At 38.7% G+C, this 21177-nt stretch overlaps 1 protein-coding gene across 2 annotated transcripts in view; it reads right to left on the reverse strand.

Moving 5' to 3' along the window:
* Window positions 1–7383: 7383 nt before the first annotated feature.
* LOC150087838 (F-box only protein 38-like) overlaps window positions 7384–21177 on the reverse strand; it is a 146961-nt gene continuing 133167 nt past the window's right edge. For both annotated transcript variants that reach the window (XM_090369226.1, XM_090369225.1), the window contains exon 13: window positions 7384–7586. In XM_090369226.1, coding sequence (XP_090225352.1) covers window positions 7438–7586 — 149 coding nt within the window. In that variant the 3' untranslated portion in view covers window positions 7384–7437. The remainder of the gene's footprint in view (window positions 7587–21177) is intronic.

A 21177-nucleotide genomic window follows, 5' to 3' on the forward strand; every position in this document is an offset into this window, starting at 1 on the left:
CATCGACAAATGTAAAGTACTACATATGGGAAGGAGCAACCCCAGAGCAACGTATCAACTCTGTGGTACTACACTGACAGTGGTAGAGAATGAGGACCTGGGGGTAATTATGTAGGCAGATATGAAATTCTCTGAGCAGTGCAGACGGGCTGCAAGGGTAGTTCATGGTGTTTTGTCAACGATATACAGGAATTTTTCTAGCAGGGATAAGGAGGTGAATATTCTATTGTATAAGGCAATGGTCAGGCCACACCTTGAGTACTGTATACAGGTTTGGAGGCCTAATTTCATGAAGGATGTAGAGCTGCTGGAACGAGTACAGAGAACGGCATCAAGATTAGTGAATGGAACAAAGGGTTGCTCTTATGAAAAAAGGCTTAAATTTTGCCAATTACAGTGGCTGGAGACTAGGCACCTGCGAGGTGATCTAATCTTCCTCTAGTCTTCCTCTTGCTCAGAATAATCACCTGAGAGGGCATAAATTCAGATTGAGGAAAGACAGATGTAGGATAGATGTGCGGAAATTTGCCTTTGGCCAGCGGGTAGTTCGTTGGTTGAAAAGACTTCTATCCCTTGTTGTGAAAGTTGATAGCCGAAATAAATTTAAGGCTCAGCCGGACAGGTATTTCGAATGGAGGGGTGAAATGGAAGTACAGTAGTTTTTTTTTTTTTTTTTTGGCTGATGCTGCGTAAGCTTGCTTTCTTGCATCATATGCCTCTACTAATGCTAATGCTAATAACGGAAGACATCATGCTTCTTGAAAGAGTCAAAAGACGGGTAACGCGACTGGTGATTGGCAAAAGTACATCCACACGAGGAAAGACTTCGAATATGTGGGTTGCAGAGCTTGGAAACTAGGCACTTTAGTGGAGACTTCATTGAGGTATGTAAGACTCTGAGAAGCACAAGTAAAATGAATGAGGGCAAAATTTTCACGGTTATAAATGATTCTAGAACTAGAGGCCATAATTTCAAGTTATGGGGGGGGGGGGAGATGTTTAGACTGGATTGCAGTATTTTAGCGAGCAAGTTATAAATTACTAGAATAAGTTACCTACATGGGTGGTAGAGGCTGGCAGTTTGGGAAAATTCAAAGGGCAGCTGGTTAATTACTTATGGGAGGAGAGAAATGCAAGGTTGTCTATTTCCTTTTCTCTTATTATTTATTTATTTTGAAAATTTTCTTATTTTATTTTATTTACTTTTTGGCTGGTACAGCATAAGCAATAGGCTTCCTTGCACCATGACCATTGCTTATACTAACACTAAACAACGTAGGGAAGAACGTTGCTACTGATTGGTAATTAGCATTAGCAAGGGCATATGATGCAAGAAAGCAAGCATCAGCCAAAAAAGAAAACACACCCCCTTCTCATTTCACCCATCCACTCACTCCAAATGTTTGTCTAGTTCTGCCTTGAATCTGCTTAAACTATCAACTTCTACGACAAATGGAAGTTTTTTCCAGTAATCAACTACCCGCTGGCTAAAGGCAAACTTCCACACATATATCAGGAAACCGTCTTTCCTCAATTTGAATTTATGCCCACTCAGGCGATTATTCTGAGCAAGAGGAAGAATCCCATCAGCATTGAGCATGCTCAAACCATTCAAGGCTTTATACACCACAATCAGATCACCTTGCATGTGCCTACTCTTACAAAGTCCTTCGTAAGAGCAACCCTTTGTTCCATTCACTAATCTTGTTGATCTTCTCTGTACTCGTTCCAGCGGCTCTACATCCTTCTTGAAATAAGGCTTCCAGACCTGTATACAGTACTCAAGGTGTGGCCTGAACATTGTCTTATACAAGGGCATAATCACCTCCTTATCCCTGATAGAAAAATTCCTGAATGTCATTGACAAGACACCACGAGCTACTCTTGCAGACTGTCTGCACTGCTCAGAAAACTTCATATCTGCCTGCACAATTACACCCAGATCCTTTTCACTCACTACCGCTGTCAGTGTAGTACCACACAGTTGCTATGTTACTCTGGTTCGTTTGTTTGTTATTTGGTTTTTAGGAGCATTAGCAACTAAGGCCATATTGCTCTGGGGATATGCGGTGGTCATTCCCTGACTTTTCTGCATCCTCCGTATTTGGTTGTCACGGGCTCGAATCCTGTTCTAATCAAGAATCGTTAGTCTGGGGTTACTGCTTCCCATATGCAGTACTTTAAACTTGTCAATGTTATACTTCAGTTGCCACCTCTCAGCCCATCTACTCAACTTTTCTAGATCCTGTTGCAGCAGTGCAGTCATTAGTGTCATTAACAACCCTGCCGACATTTGCATCGTCTGCAAACTTGGACATTAAGCCCGATATACCATCATCAATATCATTAATGAACACAGAAAACAACAATGGACCCAACACTGAACCCTGAGGGACTCCAATAATAACATTAGTCCATGATGAGCAGTGTCCATTGATTACCACTCTGTCTTCTCCCCCTCAACCACCCCTTTATCCATAGCAGCAATTTGCCTCCAATGCCACACTGCTCCAATTTGCGTGGCAGTCTTCCATGTGCAACAGTATCAAAAGCCTTTCTAAGATCCAAATATATGATATCAAAATTATTCTTTGCATCCAGTTCCTTTGTGACTACATCATATTATCCAATCAATTTAGTCAGACAAGACCTCCCCTTAACAAACCCATGCTGTGTCCGAGCTATAACTGAAGTCTTATCTCGATGATTCTGCAATGCTTCTTTAACAGTGCCTCCATTAATTTCACTGGAACAAAAGTTAAACTAACAGGTCTGTAATTACCTGTCTCCCTTTGATCCACCTTTGTTTGGGTTACATTTGCAGTCCATGGGTACTTCCCCTGAGTCCAAGGAAGCTCTCATAATTAAGGCTAAGGGTTTGCTTACTTCCTTTGCTGCCTCCTGTAATATAACTGGATAGATTCCATCCACCCGAGATGCCTTTGTGATGTTTATCTTCAACAATTTCTCCTCCACTTTACTCTGAGTTATTACAATATTATCTAGCTTACTGCCAGAGTTTAATACACCTCTGGCATTCCTCTCCCTGAATAACTCCTTATGTGTGAATGTAGATGCAAAATATTCATTTAGTTTGTTAGCTACCTAAGCAGGATCATCGACAGTTGAACTATCGATATCAAGTGGACCAATCTGATTCATCCCCTTCCTTCTAGAGTTTACATAAGTAAAGAACTTTTTTGCTGTTTTTATTTGCATTCTTTTGTGAAAGATTTCTGGTAATCTGCCTTTGCCTGCTTTTCGACTTGGTTACTGACCAGCTTATATCTATCATACGCTTCTGTGTCACCTGCTAATTTATGTATCCCATGCATTTTTCTTCTCGGCCGCGTCTAATTATTTTATCTGACATCCATTTAGGCCTAAATCTCGAACAATATTTCTTAGTTGGTATGAAAAGCCTAGTAGCTTCCAAGATTATTTCATTGAATGCTTTCCATTTTGAATTTGCTGTTGATAACATCATCAATTGGTCTCACTGTATAGAATTTAAATACTTTCTCAGACCACTGTAGTCACCTTTTCGAAAGCAAAAACCCTTCCCTTTAACCCTGATGGCAGCTACCTCTTTGAGTAAATCCTACTTCAGCATACTGTGATCCCTGCCACATAGTGGTTCCTTTATCTGCAGATTCTTAATGTATGAAGAATCACTATGATAATCAGATCAAAAATATTACTCCCTCTAGTAGCCTCTTGAACATGCTGCTGTAGAAAACAATCATCCAATAAATCGACAAAAGCCTTGCGTGTGTGAGTGACCAACCCACATATTCCAGTCAATCTCTGGGAAATTAATATCCCATTATAAGACACTCTGATTTACTGGCCCACTCTATTTCTCTGCACAATTGCTCATTATATTCATCAGGCCTATAACACACACACCTACTCTCATTTTTCTTTCCCAGTGCTTATGTCCCACAAAACAGACTCAACATTGCATTGTCCACCAACATCAACTGGATGCACTTCCTTATATTTCATGCGTTTCTTAACTAACAGCATAACCCCTCTTCCCTTCCTGTCTATCTTTCTGTACACATTGTACTCCCCAAATTCCAATTCTGCACTGCTTATGTCCGTGTGACACCATGTCTGATATCCCAACAATATCTGCCTTTGATGTCTTGACTAGCACTTCAAGCTCATCAAATTTATTAACTATTCTCCTAGCATTGGTGTACATGCAAGTATACATGCACTTGTTTCTACTCTTAGTTACCCTAACACAGCCAATGTATTTACTCGTTCCACTATGGCCCCCAGCAGTCCTGGAAATCCCCATTACCTTGCTTTCCAGGCTGCTGCTCAATTGCATTTCAATAGAAGCAGTGCAAGAATCACTTTTTCCTCTGCCAGCGGCTACTGCTAATCTATTAGTCCATGTAATGTAGTACCATCTCCCAGATGACAGTTTCAGTACTTATTTTCACCTTGCCAGTGGTAGGATAGGCATCTACAAGTACTGAACCTTACAACACAGTTGTTTACTTACGATTATGATAAATACCAACAGGTATTGTAATTGTAAGTAAATTCACATATGCAAGTTCTTTATACACAATTTAGGACATAAGCTTCATGTCTGTTAGATAGTAAACCCAGGTGACTCCATGTATTTTTTTGGCACCTCATTAGTTAGTGGGAGCATTGGCACCCATCAGTGCAGAATCTACCTATTGTAGCTCTTTGCATATAGCATTAGCATTAGTAGAGGCACATGATGCAAGAAAACAAGCTTTTTGGATAAGCTGCTTCCTTGCATCGTGTGCCTCTACTAATGCTAATGCTATATGCAAAGAGCTACAATAGGTAGATTCTGCACTGATGGGTGCCAATGCTCCCACTAACTAATGAGGTACAAAAAAAAGTACATGGAGTCACCTGGGAAGTAACTCTACACTACTAATAAGTAAAACTATGCTTCTCTTAAGAGTGTTTCTTATTCTATCTGTGATGATTCACATGACAAGAGAGCAACATAAAAAAGAACATAACCAATCAAGCACACCAAGTTGAATTCATGCCATCACATCAATTCAACTAAATGTGAACCATTTATTGGTATGGCAGGCAGAGTATGTGTAGTATATATATATATATATATATATACTATCATTGAAATATATTAAATAAAGTTAAATTATAATAAAATGAAGAAATAATTAAGCATTCATTAGAGGCAGCGACATGCAATTCCTCCATATGAAGCTGAAATACATCCATTATTTTAAATTAAATAAAACATAAGCCAGTAGTATGGCAAAAACTGTAGAGCGAAAATTAACATAAAAATAAACATAAAAATAACCCAAATAAACAATCGAACGAAAAGAAAGGATATATATATATATATATATATATATATATCTAATATTGTATTGTATAGTACAATTCAGTGCAATTTTTTTTTTCATATATTAGTGCTGTATCACAGTATTTTATTTCATTGTTAATCTATATAGAAAATGTTTTTCCTAGAATTTACAAAAGGTCAGACCATTTCCAGATTTCAAAATAAAACCTTATCAATTGTTTGTTACATTGCATTTCATATTTAAGGTGCAGTAATGCATAATGCTGTATTTAATTCAGTTGAGCTGAGTAGTGGTTGAATCAACCAACATTTGGGACCCTATCAGAAAAAGTAAGTGTGATTTGATACACTGTAGGTGGAAATGGAAATCACTGAGATTGGAACTAAGCTGCTAGTTTTGTGGACTGAAAAATTTTAGAAAACCAGCCGAGCCTCTTCCCATAACAGTGAGCTCAGCCACAATATGAACAAATGCCCACAAAATAAGTTTGTTTTACTATGATATAGACAGGGTGGGAGGAAAAGTAAGTATACAGTGGCCTATTTATATTTTTATAGGTTGATGCAACAATTCATGATGATAATTATTAATAATAGAAAAATTAACATTTTTAAGATATAGTTGTTTTAAGATACATTTTTAAGAATAGTTGTATCTGTCAAAAGATATATAGCATTCTTCCATAAACCTATAAAAAATAAAATGGCAACTATATAACTACTTTTTTTTTGCCCCACTCTGTAACATACATATATTTATAGTAATGCATACATAAATTAAAGTGTGCAATGTATGTATTAAATGAAAAATGTAATGATAATGCATCAAAGACATCTTCTCATTACATTACATACATAAGCTCAAAGAACAAAAATGCAACTTGGGGTTATATTTTATGTTTCTTCAAGCTGTATAAGCTTGTTTTCTTGCATCATATGCCTCTACTAATGCTAATGAAGTTCTCAGAGCAATGCAGACAGGCTACCATGGCAACTCACAGGGTTTTGTCAATGAGATACAGAAATTTTGCTAGCAGAGATAAGATGTTGTTTTTGGTTTTGTTTTGGTTTTTTTTTAGGAGCATTAGCAACTAAGGCCATATTGCTCCAGGATATGCGGCGGTCATTCCTTAACCTTTCCACATCCTCCGTATTTGGTGGTGAGCAGAGATAAGAAGGTGATTATCATATTGTATAAGGCAATGATAAGGCCACATCTTGAGTATTGCATACAGGTCTGGAGGCCTCATTTTAGGAAGGATGTAGAGCTACTGGAATGGGTACAGAGAAGGGCAACAAGATTGGTGAGGGGAACAAATGGGTGCTCTTACCAAGAAAAGCTTCAGCTCTGCAAATTGCTGCATCTGGAGACTAGGCACCTGCAAGGTGATCTGACTGATATGTTTAATGCTTTGAATGGCTTGAGCAAACAGAATGATAATGGGATTCTTTCTCTTGCTCAGACTATGCACATGAGTGGATATAAATTCAAATCAAGGAAGATGGTTGCAGAATAGATGTGTGGAAGTTTGCCTTCAGCCAACAAGTGGTTGATTACTGGAACAAGCTTCCATCCATTGTTGTGGCATGGGTATATTGAAAAAATTCAAGGAAGAACTAGACAAACTATTGGAGTGGATGGATAGGTGAAATGGGATTTTTTTTTTTTGGCTGATGCTGTATAAGCTTGCTTTCTTGCATCATTTGCTGCCATTAATATTAATAATAATACTAATGCGTAATGTTCGTTACAACGTGCAATAATCTATATATATATATATATATATATATTTTTTTTTTTTAATTTTTAAATGACGCCTCCTTTACAAATCCTTCTTCACTGAAAAAAATATTTAATATTGACTGGTATAAATTAAGTATATATAGCATTAAAAATTATTAAATGTTAATAGCTGGTGTAATAACAGTACTGTTTATTAATATGAAAACATCAAAAACAACATATTCATAAATATACCACTTTTAAGTGAATAAGCAAAATTAAATTTTCCATATAAATTATGTAGAGGTGTTCTGTACAATCTTCAGAGGGTACCATATAATTAGCATTTTGAAAATGAGAAGTTTTTGCATTATTAACTGTCATCTATAACATGAACATAAAATCCAACATGTCTTGTATGCATGATGTGTTCCATTTCTTTCCATTCTGCAACTGCATCAGCAAGAACAGACACAAATTGTGAAGGTGTATTGAAACCACATGATTCAGGACTAGGAAAACCTGTAAAAACATTAAAAAAATCATTATTAAAATATGACCGTCAGAGACGGTCGTTTTCAAAGCCGCTAAGTGGATTTTTCTTATTTACTGATTTGAAATTATTGTTTTTCTAAAACTTTTGATTTAAATTTAGTAGTATAACATTATTTTGTGATTTTCTGAATTAATTTGGTGTATTTATTCTTTACTCGGCCTTGTAATTGCATAAAAGTATCGGTAAAGGTTTCCACGTGTTTCAACTCCGCTAACCGTTCGTAATTTTCCCGCCTTTGTGATACGATATACCGTACTAGATAGCGTTAGTTGAACTTCGTTAGCAGTTAAATTGTACGTTTAAATAAATACATATAACGACTTAGATTACAAACGTAATATAATTAATTTTATTTAACATAATTAATTATACATATAACCACTTAGGTTACGTAACATAAATAATTAGTAAAAACAAATAATTAATACATAACTTGATACGAAAGTTATATAAAGGGATTTCGCAGATAACACTCGTTACTGAAACGTAAATATTTCGTAGATAACACTCGTTACTGAAACGTAAATATTCCGTAGATAACACTCGTTACTGAAAAATAAATATAGCGTTATAACTGTGTTTGGATACAAGTTTAGGATTTAATTTTGTACAGAAATTGAAATTTTATTGAAAGTAAATCTAAATCATGACTCAAACCAGAGCAGCAAAGCAAAGGGCTCAAGCTAATGGGAATGCTGTGACCCAGGGGAGAACTGAGGGGGGCAGTTGTCCTCTGAATCACAGCCTTGTAAGATGCACTATTTGCTTGATGTTTGCGGAGCAGTCAAGTATGGGACATGATACTGCCATGGGGGATGTCTTTGTGTGTGTGCGATGCAAGGAGTGTAAGGAGATAAGGCGACAACTCAGCGTTGTTATGGGCCTATATGAGAGCTTGAAGGATAGGGTGGATGCCCTCGAAGGATTACAAGTGAGGGGCCCATCAAGCTCTCAGCTGCCCACACCAATGCCAGAGCTTGCACTTGGTCATCGCGGAACACAGCGGCAACCCCCAAGGCAGAATGCGCTGGTCCCAAAGGAACTAGTAGTTGTTGGTGACTCTATTGTCAGGGAAACGGGAAACATGCTTTGTAAAAAGGATAGGTGGAATAGGACCAGGGTATGTCTGCCAGGGGCAAAAGTTGATGACATTGTAGAGCGGATATCATCTTTTAAGGGCACAAAAGGTGATATAGTTGTACACGTTGGCACTAATGACATTAAGAGTAGGAGACCGGCGGAATTACTTGACAAGTACAGGTCACTGATGAAAAAAAGCCGTGAATTAGGGTTGAAATTGAAAGTGTCTGCAATTCTGCCCAGACACGATAGGAGGGAGTATATGATGAGAGCCCTGTCAATCAATTCGGCCCTGGAAAGATTGTGCAGGGCTCAAGGGGTAGAATTTTTTTTCAGCCTGGTCTGTACTTGTTAACAGGAGAGACTGCTTCTACAGGGATGGGATACACTTAAATAGAAAGGGTGCAAGAATGTTTGCTGATGCTATCGAGGCAATGTTAGGTGGGTCGGAAAACTGCTAGATTGGGGGGATACAAGGATTAATAGATTAACAGTAGCCACTGGCAGAGGTGAAAGTGATTCTTGCACTGCTTCTATTGGAATGAGCCGCAGCCTGGAAAATAAGATGCAGGATATTTCAGAGACTGCTGGGAATCATTGGGGTACAAGTAAACACATGGGTTGTGTTAGGGTAGCTAAGAAAAAGAACAGGTGCATGTATACTTGTGTGTACACCAATGCTAGGAGTTTAGTAAATAAATTTGATGAATTTGAGGTATTGCTCAAAACATCAAAGGCAGATATTGTGGGGATTTCAGAGACGTGGTGTCACACAGATATAAGAAATGCAGAACTGGAATTTGGGGAGTACAATGTCTACAGAAAGGATAGACAGGATAGGAAGGGAGGAGGGGTTATGCTATTAGTTAAAAAACACATAAAATCCAAGGAAGTGAAGCCAGTCGACATCGCTGGACAGTGCAGTGTCGAGTCAGTTTGGTGTGACATAAGCATTGGGAGATCAAAATTGAGAGTAGGAGTGTGCTATAGGCCTAATGACTCTGATGAGTATAATAAGAAACTGTTCGGAGAAATAGAGTGGGCCAGTAAATCAGAGAGTCTTATAATGGGGGATTTTAATTTCCCAGATATTGACTGGAATTTGGGGGCTGGTCACTCACACAGTAGCAAGGCTTTTGTGGATTTATTGGATGATTGTTTTCTACATCAGCATGTTCGGGAGGCAACTAGAGGGAGTAATACTCTTGATTTGATTATCAGTAGTGATTCTTCATGCATTAAGAATCTGCAGATAAATGAACCACTTGGTGGCAGTGATCACAGTGTGCTGAAGTGGGAGTTACTCAAAGAGGTAACTACCATTAGGGGTAAAGGGAAGGGGTATTGCTTTCGTAAAGGCGACTACAATGGACTGAGACAGTATTTAAATTCTATACAGTGGGATCAACTGATGATACTGCCAACAGCAAATTCAAAATGGGAAGCATTCAAAGAACTTATCGTGGAAGCTACTAGGCTTTACATACCAACTAAGAAATATTGTTCAAGGTTTAGGCCTAAATGGTTGTCAGATGAACTAATGAGGCATATGGCAGAGAAGAAAAATGCATGGGATACATACAAATTAACACGTGACACGGACGCCTATGATAGATACAAGTTGATCTGTAACCAAGTTACAAAGGAGGTTAGGCAGGCGAAGGCAGATTACGAGAGATCCTTGGCAAGGGATGCGAAGAAAAACAGCAAAGAGTTCTTTACTTATGTAAACTCTAGAAGGAAGGGGATGAATCAGATTGGTCCACTTGAGATCGATGGGTCAACTGTTGATGACCCTGCTCGGGTAGCTAACAAACTAAATGAATATTTTGCATCGACATTCACACATGAGGAGTTATTCAGCGAGGGGAATGCCAGAGGTGTATTCAACTCTAGCAGTAAGCTAGAGAATCTTGTAATAACTGACAGCAAAGTGGAGGAAAAATTGTTGAAGATAAACACAAGAAAGGCACCTGGGGTGGATGGGATCTATCCAGTTATATTAAAGGAGGCAGCAAAGGAGGTAAGCAAACCCTTAGCCATAATTATGAGAGCTTCCTTGGACTCAGGGGAGGTACCCATTGACTGGAGATGTGCAAATGTGACCCCAATTCACAAAGGGGGATCAAAGGCTGACACAAGTAATTATAGACCTGTGAGTTTAACTTCTGTTCCCGGAAAATTAATGGAGGCACTGGTGAAAGAAGCACTGCAGGATCATCTAGACAAGACTTCAGTTATAGCTAGGACACAGCATGGTTTTGTTAAGGGGAAGTCTTGCCTGACCAATTTGATTGGATACTATGATGCAGTCACAAAAGAACTGGATGCAGGGAATAACTTTGATATTATATACTTGGATCTTAGAAAGGCTTTTGATACTGTTGCACATGGAAGACTGCTGCACAAATTGGAGCAGTGTGGCATTGGAGGCAAGTTGCTGCTATGGATAAAGGGGTGGTTGAGGGGGAGAAGACAGAGAGTGGTAATCAATGGACACTGCTCATCGTGGACTAATGTTATTAGTGGAGTCCCTCAGGGTTCAGTATTGGGGCCTTTATTGTTTTCTGTATTTATAAATGATATTGATGATGGTATATCAGGCTTAATGTCCAAGTTTGCAGACGATACGAAGGTTGGCAGGGTTGTCAAGGACACTACTGACACTATGCTGCTGCTGCAACAGGATTTGGAAAGGTTGAGCAGATGGGCTTCGAGGTGGCAAATGAAGTTTAACATTGACAAATGTAAAGTACTACATATGGGAAACAGCAACCCCAGAGCAACGTATCAACTCTGTGGTACTACACTGACAGTGGTAGAGAATGAAAGGGACCTGGGGGTGGTGGTGCAGGCAGATATGAAGTTCTCTGAGCAGTGCAGACGAGCTGCAAGAGTAGCTCATGGTGTATTGTCAATGATATATAGGAATTTTTCTAGCAGGGATAAGGAGGTGATTATTCCCTTGTATAAGGCAATGGTCAGGCCACACCTAGAGTACTGTATACAGGCCTGGAGGCCTCATTTCAGGAAGGATGTAGAGCTGCTGGAACGAGTACAGAGAAGGGCAACTAGATTGGTGAATGGGACAAAGGGGTTCTCTTACGAAGAAAGGCTTAAGTTTTGCAAATTACAGTGTCTGGAAACTAGGCACCAGCGGGGTGATCTGATAGAGGTGTACAAAGCCTTGAATGGTTTGAGCATGCTCAATGCTGATGGGATTCTTCCTCTAGCTCAGAAAAATCACCTGAGAGGGCATAAATTCAAATTGAGGAAAGACAGATGTAGGATAGATGTGCGGAAATTTGCCTTTAGCCAGCGGGTGGTTGGTGGGTGGAACAGACTTCCATCCCTTGTCGTGGAAGTTGATAGCCTAAATAAGTTTAAGGCTCAGCTGGACAGGTATTTCGAACGAACAGAGGGGTGAAGTGGAAGTGGTTATTTTTATTTATTTATGTTACTTTTTTTTTTTTTTTTTGGCTGATGCTGCATAAGCTTGCTTTCTTGCATCAAATGCCTCTACTAATGCTAATGCTAATGCTAATGAAGGGGAAAAAAAAAGTAATGAAGAAAAGAGATGTAAAATTGTGAATTATTATGCTGCACTTTTTGCAAATTTTATTTTTAAGTTTAAATTGACTTTAAATATGACTCAGGTTATATAAATATTATTATTACAATTATTATAACTATTTCTAACTACTAGATAACAATTCTTGTATATACAACCAGATTATTCAATTCCTTCTTTGTTTTTGTTTTAACAAATAATATATCTTCTCTCTTCAGTGAAACCTTTATAGTTTTTTGCTATCCCTATAACTATGGAGTATGAGATGTTTTTGATGTCATAATGGCATCACCTTGGACTCCAACATCTCTTGTATGTAATGGTAGAACTTTTAAACAGGTTTGGTCAATATGTCGTATATTGTCAATATGTATAAGTTCTGCTTAGTAACTAAGCAGAACTTATATTTAAAATGAAATGAAATCTGATAAAAGAATTCATAATTTGGGGAAAATAGCACTCACTATTACATTTAAAAAGAAAAAAAAGAAAAAAGAAACACATGCCTTTCATGATCTACCAGTCCTCACAGATACAGCAGCAACAGTGTTGTTGCTTTCCCACAAAATGCAGAAAAGGACTGGGTTTGATTCCTCTTGTTGGATAAAGATGAGAAATATTTACTAACCAGAATGGTAGAATTTTGTCTGATTTTTTTCATATTGTGGCTGAATTCAAGTTTCTGGGGAAAGGCTTAAATGATTTTATAAAATTTTTCAGTTAAAAAAAAAAAAAAAAACTCAGTTACAATCTCAATGATGTCCATCCACCACCTACAGTGTACACCCCACTGTATCAGTTGACTCAACCACTACACACTCCAGCTGCCCTAATTATTCACTCTTATTATTAGTATTAGCAAAAGAAATGATGAAATAAAGCAAGCTTATAGAGCATCAACCAAAAAAAAAAAAAAAACTACACACCTCATCCATTCTATAAAGGACTGCCTAGTTCTTCCTCAAATTTATTCACACTACCGACTTCCACAAAAACAGATGGAAGTTTTTTCCAAGAATCAATCACCCATTGGCTGAAGGCAAACTTCCATATATCCATTCCACAATCATCTTTCCTCAATCTCAAGTAATGCCCCCCTCACGTGCATAGACTAAGCAAGAGGAAGAATCCGATCAGCATTGAGCTTACTCAATCCATTCAAAGCCTTAAACATCCTGATCAAATTGCTTCACAGGTGTCTAGTCTCCAGATGCTGCAATTTGAAGAAATGAAGCCTTTTCTTGGTACATTAATCTGGGATTTACTGCTACCCATATGCAGTAATTTGCTTTTGTCAATGTTAAACCTCAATTTCCACTTCTCAGCCCAATTGCCTAATTTTTCTACATCTTGTTGCAGTACTGTCATTACTCTCATTAACCACTCCACTAACCTTAATATCATCTGAAAACTTCATTAAGCCTGATATACACCTTCATCAATATCATTAATAAATTCAAAAAAACAACAAGCCCAGCACAAAATTCTGGGGACTCCACTGATAACATTAGCACATGAAGAGCAATGTCAATTGATAACAACTCTCTGTCTTCTCCCATCCCTTTATATAAGGATAAAGCAGTAACTTTCCCTTAATTCCAGACTGCTCCAATATGTATAGTAGCATATTAGGTGTAACAGTATCAAAATATTTCCTGAAATCCAAGTATATGATATCAAAATTACTGTTTGCACCCAGTTCCTTTGTTACTGCATCACAGTATCCAATCAGACAAGATCACCCCTTGACAAACCCAGGCTGTGACAAGTATAATTGCACTCCTGTCTATATGGTCCTCCATTACTTCTTTACCCAGTGACTCCACTATTTTCTCTGGAACATAAGTTAAGCTAACAGGTCTGTAATTACTCATATCACTCTTTGATCCCCTTTTGTGAATTGGAGATATATTCATAATTTTCCAGTCCACAGGACTTCCCCTGAATCCAAGGATGCTCTCATAATTATGGCTAAGGGTTTGCTTACCTCATTTGTTGCCTCCCTTAATATAAATGAATAGATCACATCCACTCCAGGTGTCTTTCTTACATATAACTTTGGTAATATTTCTTTAACTTTTCTCTCAGTTATTAGGAAATCATTTAGATCCCTAGTAGAGTTTGAAAAACTTCTGGCATCCACTCCTCTAAAGAATTCCCCATGTGTGAATGTAGATGCAAACTACTTATTCAGCTTTTCAGCCACTTGAGCAGGATCATCAACAGTTAAACCACTGATATCTAGTGGACCTATGTGATTCATTCCCTTCCTTCTAGTGTTTACATAAGAAAAGTCTTTACTATTTTTCTTAGTATCTTTGCCAAAGATTTCTCATAATCTGCCTTAGCTTAACTAACATCCTTTGTGACTTGATTGCAGACTAGTTTATATCTACTATAGGCTTATGTATCATCTGATAATTCATGTGTGTCCTTTCTTCTCTGTAATGAGTTTCATTAGTTCATCTGACATCCATTTAACCATCTAAGCCTTCAATGGTATTTCTTAGTTGGCATGAAAAGTCTAGTAGCTACCATGATTATTTCCTTGAATGCTTCCCATTTAGAATTCTCTGTTTGTTATTTAGTTTTTAGGAGCATTAGCAACTAAGGCCATATTGCTCTGGGATATGCGGTGGTCATTCCCTGACATTTCCGCATCCTCCGTATTTGGTGGTGATGGGCTCGAACCCCGGTCTAATCAAGAAGCGTGTGCTACGCACAGCTGCTCCTTCCCACCTCGCTACGGAGGCGCCTAGAATTCTCTGATGGTAATATCATCAGCAGATTCTAAATGGCCCCGCTGTATAGCATTTAGAAACAAATTGAGACCATTGTAATAACCTTTACAAAAGAAAAACCCTTCCCTTTATCCTTGATGGTAGTTACATCTTCAAGTAAATGTCACATGAATATACTGTGATCACTGTCATCTAGTGGTTCTTTTATCTGTAGATTCTTAATGCATGAATAATCACTGTTGATAATCGGATCAAGAGTATTACTCTCTCTTGTTGCCTCTCTAACATGCTGCTACATAAAACAATCATCCAATAAATCCATAAAAGTCAGGGGCTCACATATGGAGCATGGAACACCCAGGGTCCTGTGCTCGATATCATTCTTCTCTTTCTTGGTGATTCTCTTCTACTTCTGACTCTTGTTTTTTCTCTCCCTCTCACTCATTCACACACATACACACACACGGTAACTCAGAAATTTGTTTTTGGTTGGTGCAGCAAAAGCCTCAGGCTTCCTTGCACCACCATATGGCTAATAATAATAAGTCTTCCTAATGTGTCAGAGATCAACCCACAAGTTCCAGTCAATATCTAGAAAGTTAAAATCACCCGGGTCCTGTGCTCGATATCATTCTTCTCTTTCTTGGTGATTCTCTTCTACTTCTGACTCTTGTTTTTTCTCTCCCTCTCACTCATTCACACACATACACACACACGGTAACTCAGAAATTTGTTTTTGGTTGGTGCAGTAAAAGCCTCAGGCTTCCTTGCACCACCATATGGCTAATAATAATAAGTCTTCCTAATGTGTCAGAGATCAACCCACAAGTTCCAGTCAATATCTAGAAAGTTAAAATCACCCATTACAAGATATTCTGATTCACTGGCTAACTGTATTTCTCTGCACAGCTGATCATTGCACACATCAGAGTCATTTGGCCTATAACACACTCCTACTCTCATTTTTGCTTTCCCAGTGCTTATGTCACAACAGACTGACTCAACATTTTGCACTGGCCACCCATTTTAACTGGATGCTTTTTGTTTGTTATTTGGTTTTTAGGAGCATTGGCAACTAAGGCCATATTGCTCCAGGAAATGCGGTGGTCATTCCCTGACCTTTCCGTATCCTCCGTATTTGGTGGTGACGGGCTCGAACCCCAGTCTAATCAAGAAGCGCATGCTACGCACTGCCGCTCCTTCCCACCTGGCTACGGAGGTGGCACTTAACTGGATGCAATGCCATAGATTTTATGTGCTTCTTGACTAAGAACACAACCTCTCCCCTCCAATCTTGTAACCTAACCTATCCTTTCTGTACACATTGTACTTCCCAAGTTCCAATTCTGCATTCCTTATATCTGTGACACCATGTCTCTGATATCCCTACAATATCTTCATTTGATGACTTCAACAGCACTTCCAATTCATAAATTTTTTTTTTTTATGTAAACCCCAAACACGAGAGTTATCAGAACCTATAGTACTTGGTACCGTGCTTGGGTTGGAGGTTGAGAAGACGAAAGAAGATATTTGTTGACACGGGACTTGAACTTCTGTAGACTGTAATTTTCATGAAATACGTATGAAGGAAGGCTGTTCCAGAAAATGGCAGTTGAATAAATAAACGAGGAAGATTAAAAGTTCGTTCTGTGAGTTTGAAGTTGGACAGTAAATGGATGTTGGCTGGTGGCGGCACATGTTCAGACTATTTTGAAAGAGAGAGTGGGAATTATAGAAGCCAATTCAGAAGAACAGCGCCCATGGAAGTATCTGTAGATGAGGCAAGCAGCAGAAACAGTACGTCTATGAGACAGAGAGTGGAGAGACTCTGTTAGAGATGAATCATTAATTAACCTAATTTCCCTCTTCTGAATGGAATCAAGAAGCCTGAGGGAGGTTTTGGGGGCACCACCCCAGATGTGGGAACAATATTCCATTGGCAGGGTGGATTTGCGATTTATACAGAGTGAGCAGCTGTTTGGAAGAAAAGTAACGTTGAGAGCGAAAGAGAAAACCAAGTTTTTTAGATGCAGAGGAAGCAATATTTGTAATGTGCTTGTGCCAAGAGAGATTAGAAGTCAGGGTAATCCCCAAAAGAGATATATCATTTTGCCTAGAAATCAGAGTGTCACTACAGATAAGCATAGGAGCAGAAGAATCCTTTTTGCGAGATATAAGATAAGACGGAGTTTTAGAAGGGTTGAAATCAACTAAGTTGTCTTTGCTCCATTGGAGAATTACCTGAAGGTCGGCATTTAAGGAATTGGTAGCAGATTTTTGAGAAGTTGAAGCTGATTGAGCAGGGCAAGGTTTCTCAAAATGGAAAGTAGAATGCAATGTGCTATCCTCGGAAAAACTATGGATAGGATTTCCAGTCAATGGAAGAAGGTCATTAATATACAAGAGGAAAAGAGTGGGGGAAAGAATTGAACCTTGGGGGACACCAGCATTAATGGAGAAGTTAGAAGACAGAGAGCCATCTACCATCACCCTCAGTGAGCGATCAGAGAGAAAACTGGATAACCAATTACTAAAAACAGTTGGCAAACCATAAGATGGAAGCTTGTTTATAAGACCTTTATGCCATACACTGATCGAAAGCCTTTGAGATGTCAAGAGAAACTGTTTGTGTTTCACCGAACCTTTCCACTGAATTAGTCCATAAATGGATAAAATAAGCCAGAATATCACCAGTGGATCGACACTGACGGAATCCATACTGGCGATTGTTGATCAGATGGAAGGTTTCTAGGTAGTTTAAGAGTTGGCAGTTAATTGATTTCTCCATTACTTTAGAAAGAGTAGAAGTAATTGCAATGGGACGATAATTGGATGGGAGGGATTTGTCACCCTTTTTAAGAACTGGCTGGATATAATCAAATTTCCAAGCAGAAGGGAAAACACCTTTAGAATAAGAAAGTGAAAAAAGGCGGCAAAGAATAGGAGTAAGATCAGGAGCACAGGTTTTGAGAACAAGTGGAGAAATACCATTGGGACCTGGAGCTTTCTTAGCATCAAGATTCGTCAAAATCCTGACATCCTTTTGACCGAAGACCACAAGAGGCATTGAATGGAGCGTTTTGGGAATGGTGGGATGTGTGTTACCAAGATGATTAATACATGAGTTGGAAGAAAAATGGGATGCTAGCAGGTCAGCTTTATCCTTGGCTGAAGTGATAACAGTACCATCTGGTTTGGACAGAGGTGGGAGCAGAGATGGGCAAAAGTTGTGGCCAATAGCTTTGGCAAGAGACTAGAATGTCTGGCTACCATTAGGGCAAGAAGCAAGTTTTCAACTCTTAGACTGTTCGAACTCTAGTTTGGACTGATTAATAACTGCTTTAGAATTGTTGCGAGCTTTGGTGTAGACAAAAAATGAAACTGAAGAATTAGAAACAAGCCAATTACGATATGCAACATTCTTCTCTTGAACAGCCTTAGCACATTTATTGGAAAACCAAGGTTTAGATAAAGGGCGAGATTTTAAAGTGGAGTGTGGGATAAAGGATTCCATTCCTGTAAGAATAATTTCACTGACTTGATCTGAGCAAACGTTGACATCAGAAGTTTTAAAACAGTAATCCGACCAAGGAAAAGAAGAAAAGAAATCTCGCAGTTCATCCCATTTTGCGTTCTTGTAATGCCAAACAACACGTGGTTGTGAACAGCCATGAGATAAAGGCACCAAGTTGTGATCTGAAGTGCCTAAAAGGCCTCTCACTTCGACCGTGTACTTAGAAGGGTTGTTTGTGAGAAAAAGATCAAGCATGTTGGCTGTGTGATTAGGATTGTCCGGTATTCCTTGTAGGTAAATGAACAATCTGTGCAAGGTCATTAGTAATTGCAAAAGCCGCAGCATCTCGACCAGCTGGGTCGGTGTGACTAGAAAACGGAAGCCAGCTGGAGTTGTGAAAGTTAAAATCACCAAGGAAAATTACCTCACTGTTAGGAAAGTTGGACTGGAGAAAGTCAAGTTGCAAAGAGAGGAAGTCATAGAGCTACAAGTGATCAGTGGAGTTGGGATAATGGTAGAGACAACAGATGAATTTGACACAATGAGGTAGAGAGATTATAAGCCAGAGAAGATCAAAGAGAGGAGATTCCAAATTGCCAAGTCTCTGACAGGGAATATCAGAATGGACATATGCACAAGTACCACCTTTGAGGCGAAAGGAATCATACAGCGAATAATTTGGGCATCTGAGATGAGCACTAGTTGAATCAACCGATAACTGAAATTCTGTCAAAAAAAGTACATGGGATTTGGCAGACTGCCAGTGGAAATGGACATCGTTGAGATTAGAATTGAGACCACGTATATTTGTGAAATGAATTAGGAAGTGCTTGGGAGGTTTAGATCTTTTCGCAGATAAGCTTGCTCTATTAGTTTGACAATTCATGGTGTATTCAATAGTAAGAAAAAGTGAACGGGACATGCTGTATGAAGTAATGAAATTTTTGGATATGGTGTACACATTGTAAGAATATACCCAGATCCTTGACATAACGTGGCCTCGACAATGGTCCCTGCATACACACTACTCGGACTCCCTCCAGTCACTATCTGCAGAGTAGAGGTAGCAAGATTATACACTAGCTGATCTGGAAGCCTCCTAGATAGTTACCAATAGGTTCGGTCCGGTGTACTAACTAGCAGCCGGCCTGCGAACACTGTTTTAGAGCTGTACCCTCGAAATGTAAGGAATATTGGATCTCGCCACAATGTTCATCATACCCTCAAAAGTCATCAATCATACTGCATGAAGGAAGATATATGGAAGGGTTGACCGGAACTTAGCTCTAGAGACTAAACATGGGTTCCACCACTTCAAGCCTCCAATAAGCAAAGTGGTGGTATTTCAGCAGTTGATGAGAGTCATCTACCACCTAATTTATTTACTATGCTTCTAGCATTGGTGAATATGGAAATATAAAAGCAACTGTTCTTACTCTTAGTTATCCTGACACAACCTTGGGTATATGTACACTCTGATATTGCTTGTCAGAAACTTCCTAATTTGGAATCTCCTCTTTTTTATCTCCTTTGGTATAAAATCCCTCTAACCCAATCTATAAAAATTCATGTGCTGTCTCTTATTGATTTCCCAACTCTACTAATCACACTGAACTGTTTGACTTCCTTTCTTTGAAACTCAAGTTTTTCCAGTGAACTTTTCTACCAGTGAGGTAATTTCTCTTAATGATGTTAATGTTCACCACTCCAGCTAGCTTTGTTTTCTGGCTACATGAAACCAGCTGGTTGAGATGCTGGGGTTTTTAACCACACACATATCTAATGTTCTTTATCTTTTTCTCACAAGCAGCCCTTCAGAGTACATAGTCAATGTTAGTGGTCTTTTAAGCACCTCAGATTGCAACTTGGAAAACTAGAAACTGGATCTCTTTCTGTATGAGTATCTGTTGTCATCTACAATTAGTTTTTTGCTATCCTTTTTATCCTTTGAAGCAAACAAATGGTTCAGCTGGTTGATAAATTCTTTCAAAGTGAGGATGTTCTTTTATGTTTCTTCAAGCTGGTCACATCCATGCAGCTCTCTGTGCCTAATGATGGATTCAGTTGAGTCGTGAAATGCTCATTCAGGTTAGTACTTGGAAGTAATATATTCTATGTATAACATTTTCATAAATTTACTTGAGAATAACACATAACATTCAGGAGATGGGGCTTGCCACTCCTGAATCCAATTGAAAATGTTTTTAGAGAGTCAAACTGAGGAAGATATTAACTTCCTCATAGAATTCTACACATATTAAGATCTGCTCTAGTAGGAGTGCCATTCATTAAGACGTGGCATTATCAATAACTTTGTAGACATCCAGGGAACTCGTTGCGAAAGTTATATAGCTGGCAAGGATAATTATATTCATTGCTAAATATGCAAATTTTGAGTAGTCATGGTTCTGTGATTATTATTCAAGAAAATTGAGGCACATTATCTTTCAAACTATATACAACTGAATTTATAGGATACAGGCACAGGGCTTTGCATGTTGGGCTCACATCTGGTGAGTATGGGCTTGGCACACCCAGGGTCCTGAGCTGGATATCATCATTCTTCTCTTTCTTGGTGATTCCCTTCTACTTCTGACACACACACACACACACACACACACACACACACACACACACACACACACACA

This window comes from Mastigoproctus giganteus, chromosome 3 (genome assembly GCF_048544385.1).
Source record: "Mastigoproctus giganteus isolate SK-2022 chromosome 3, ASM4854438v1, whole genome shotgun sequence".
Lineage (NCBI taxonomy): Eukaryota > Metazoa > Arthropoda > Arachnida > Uropygi > Thelyphonidae > Mastigoproctus > Mastigoproctus giganteus.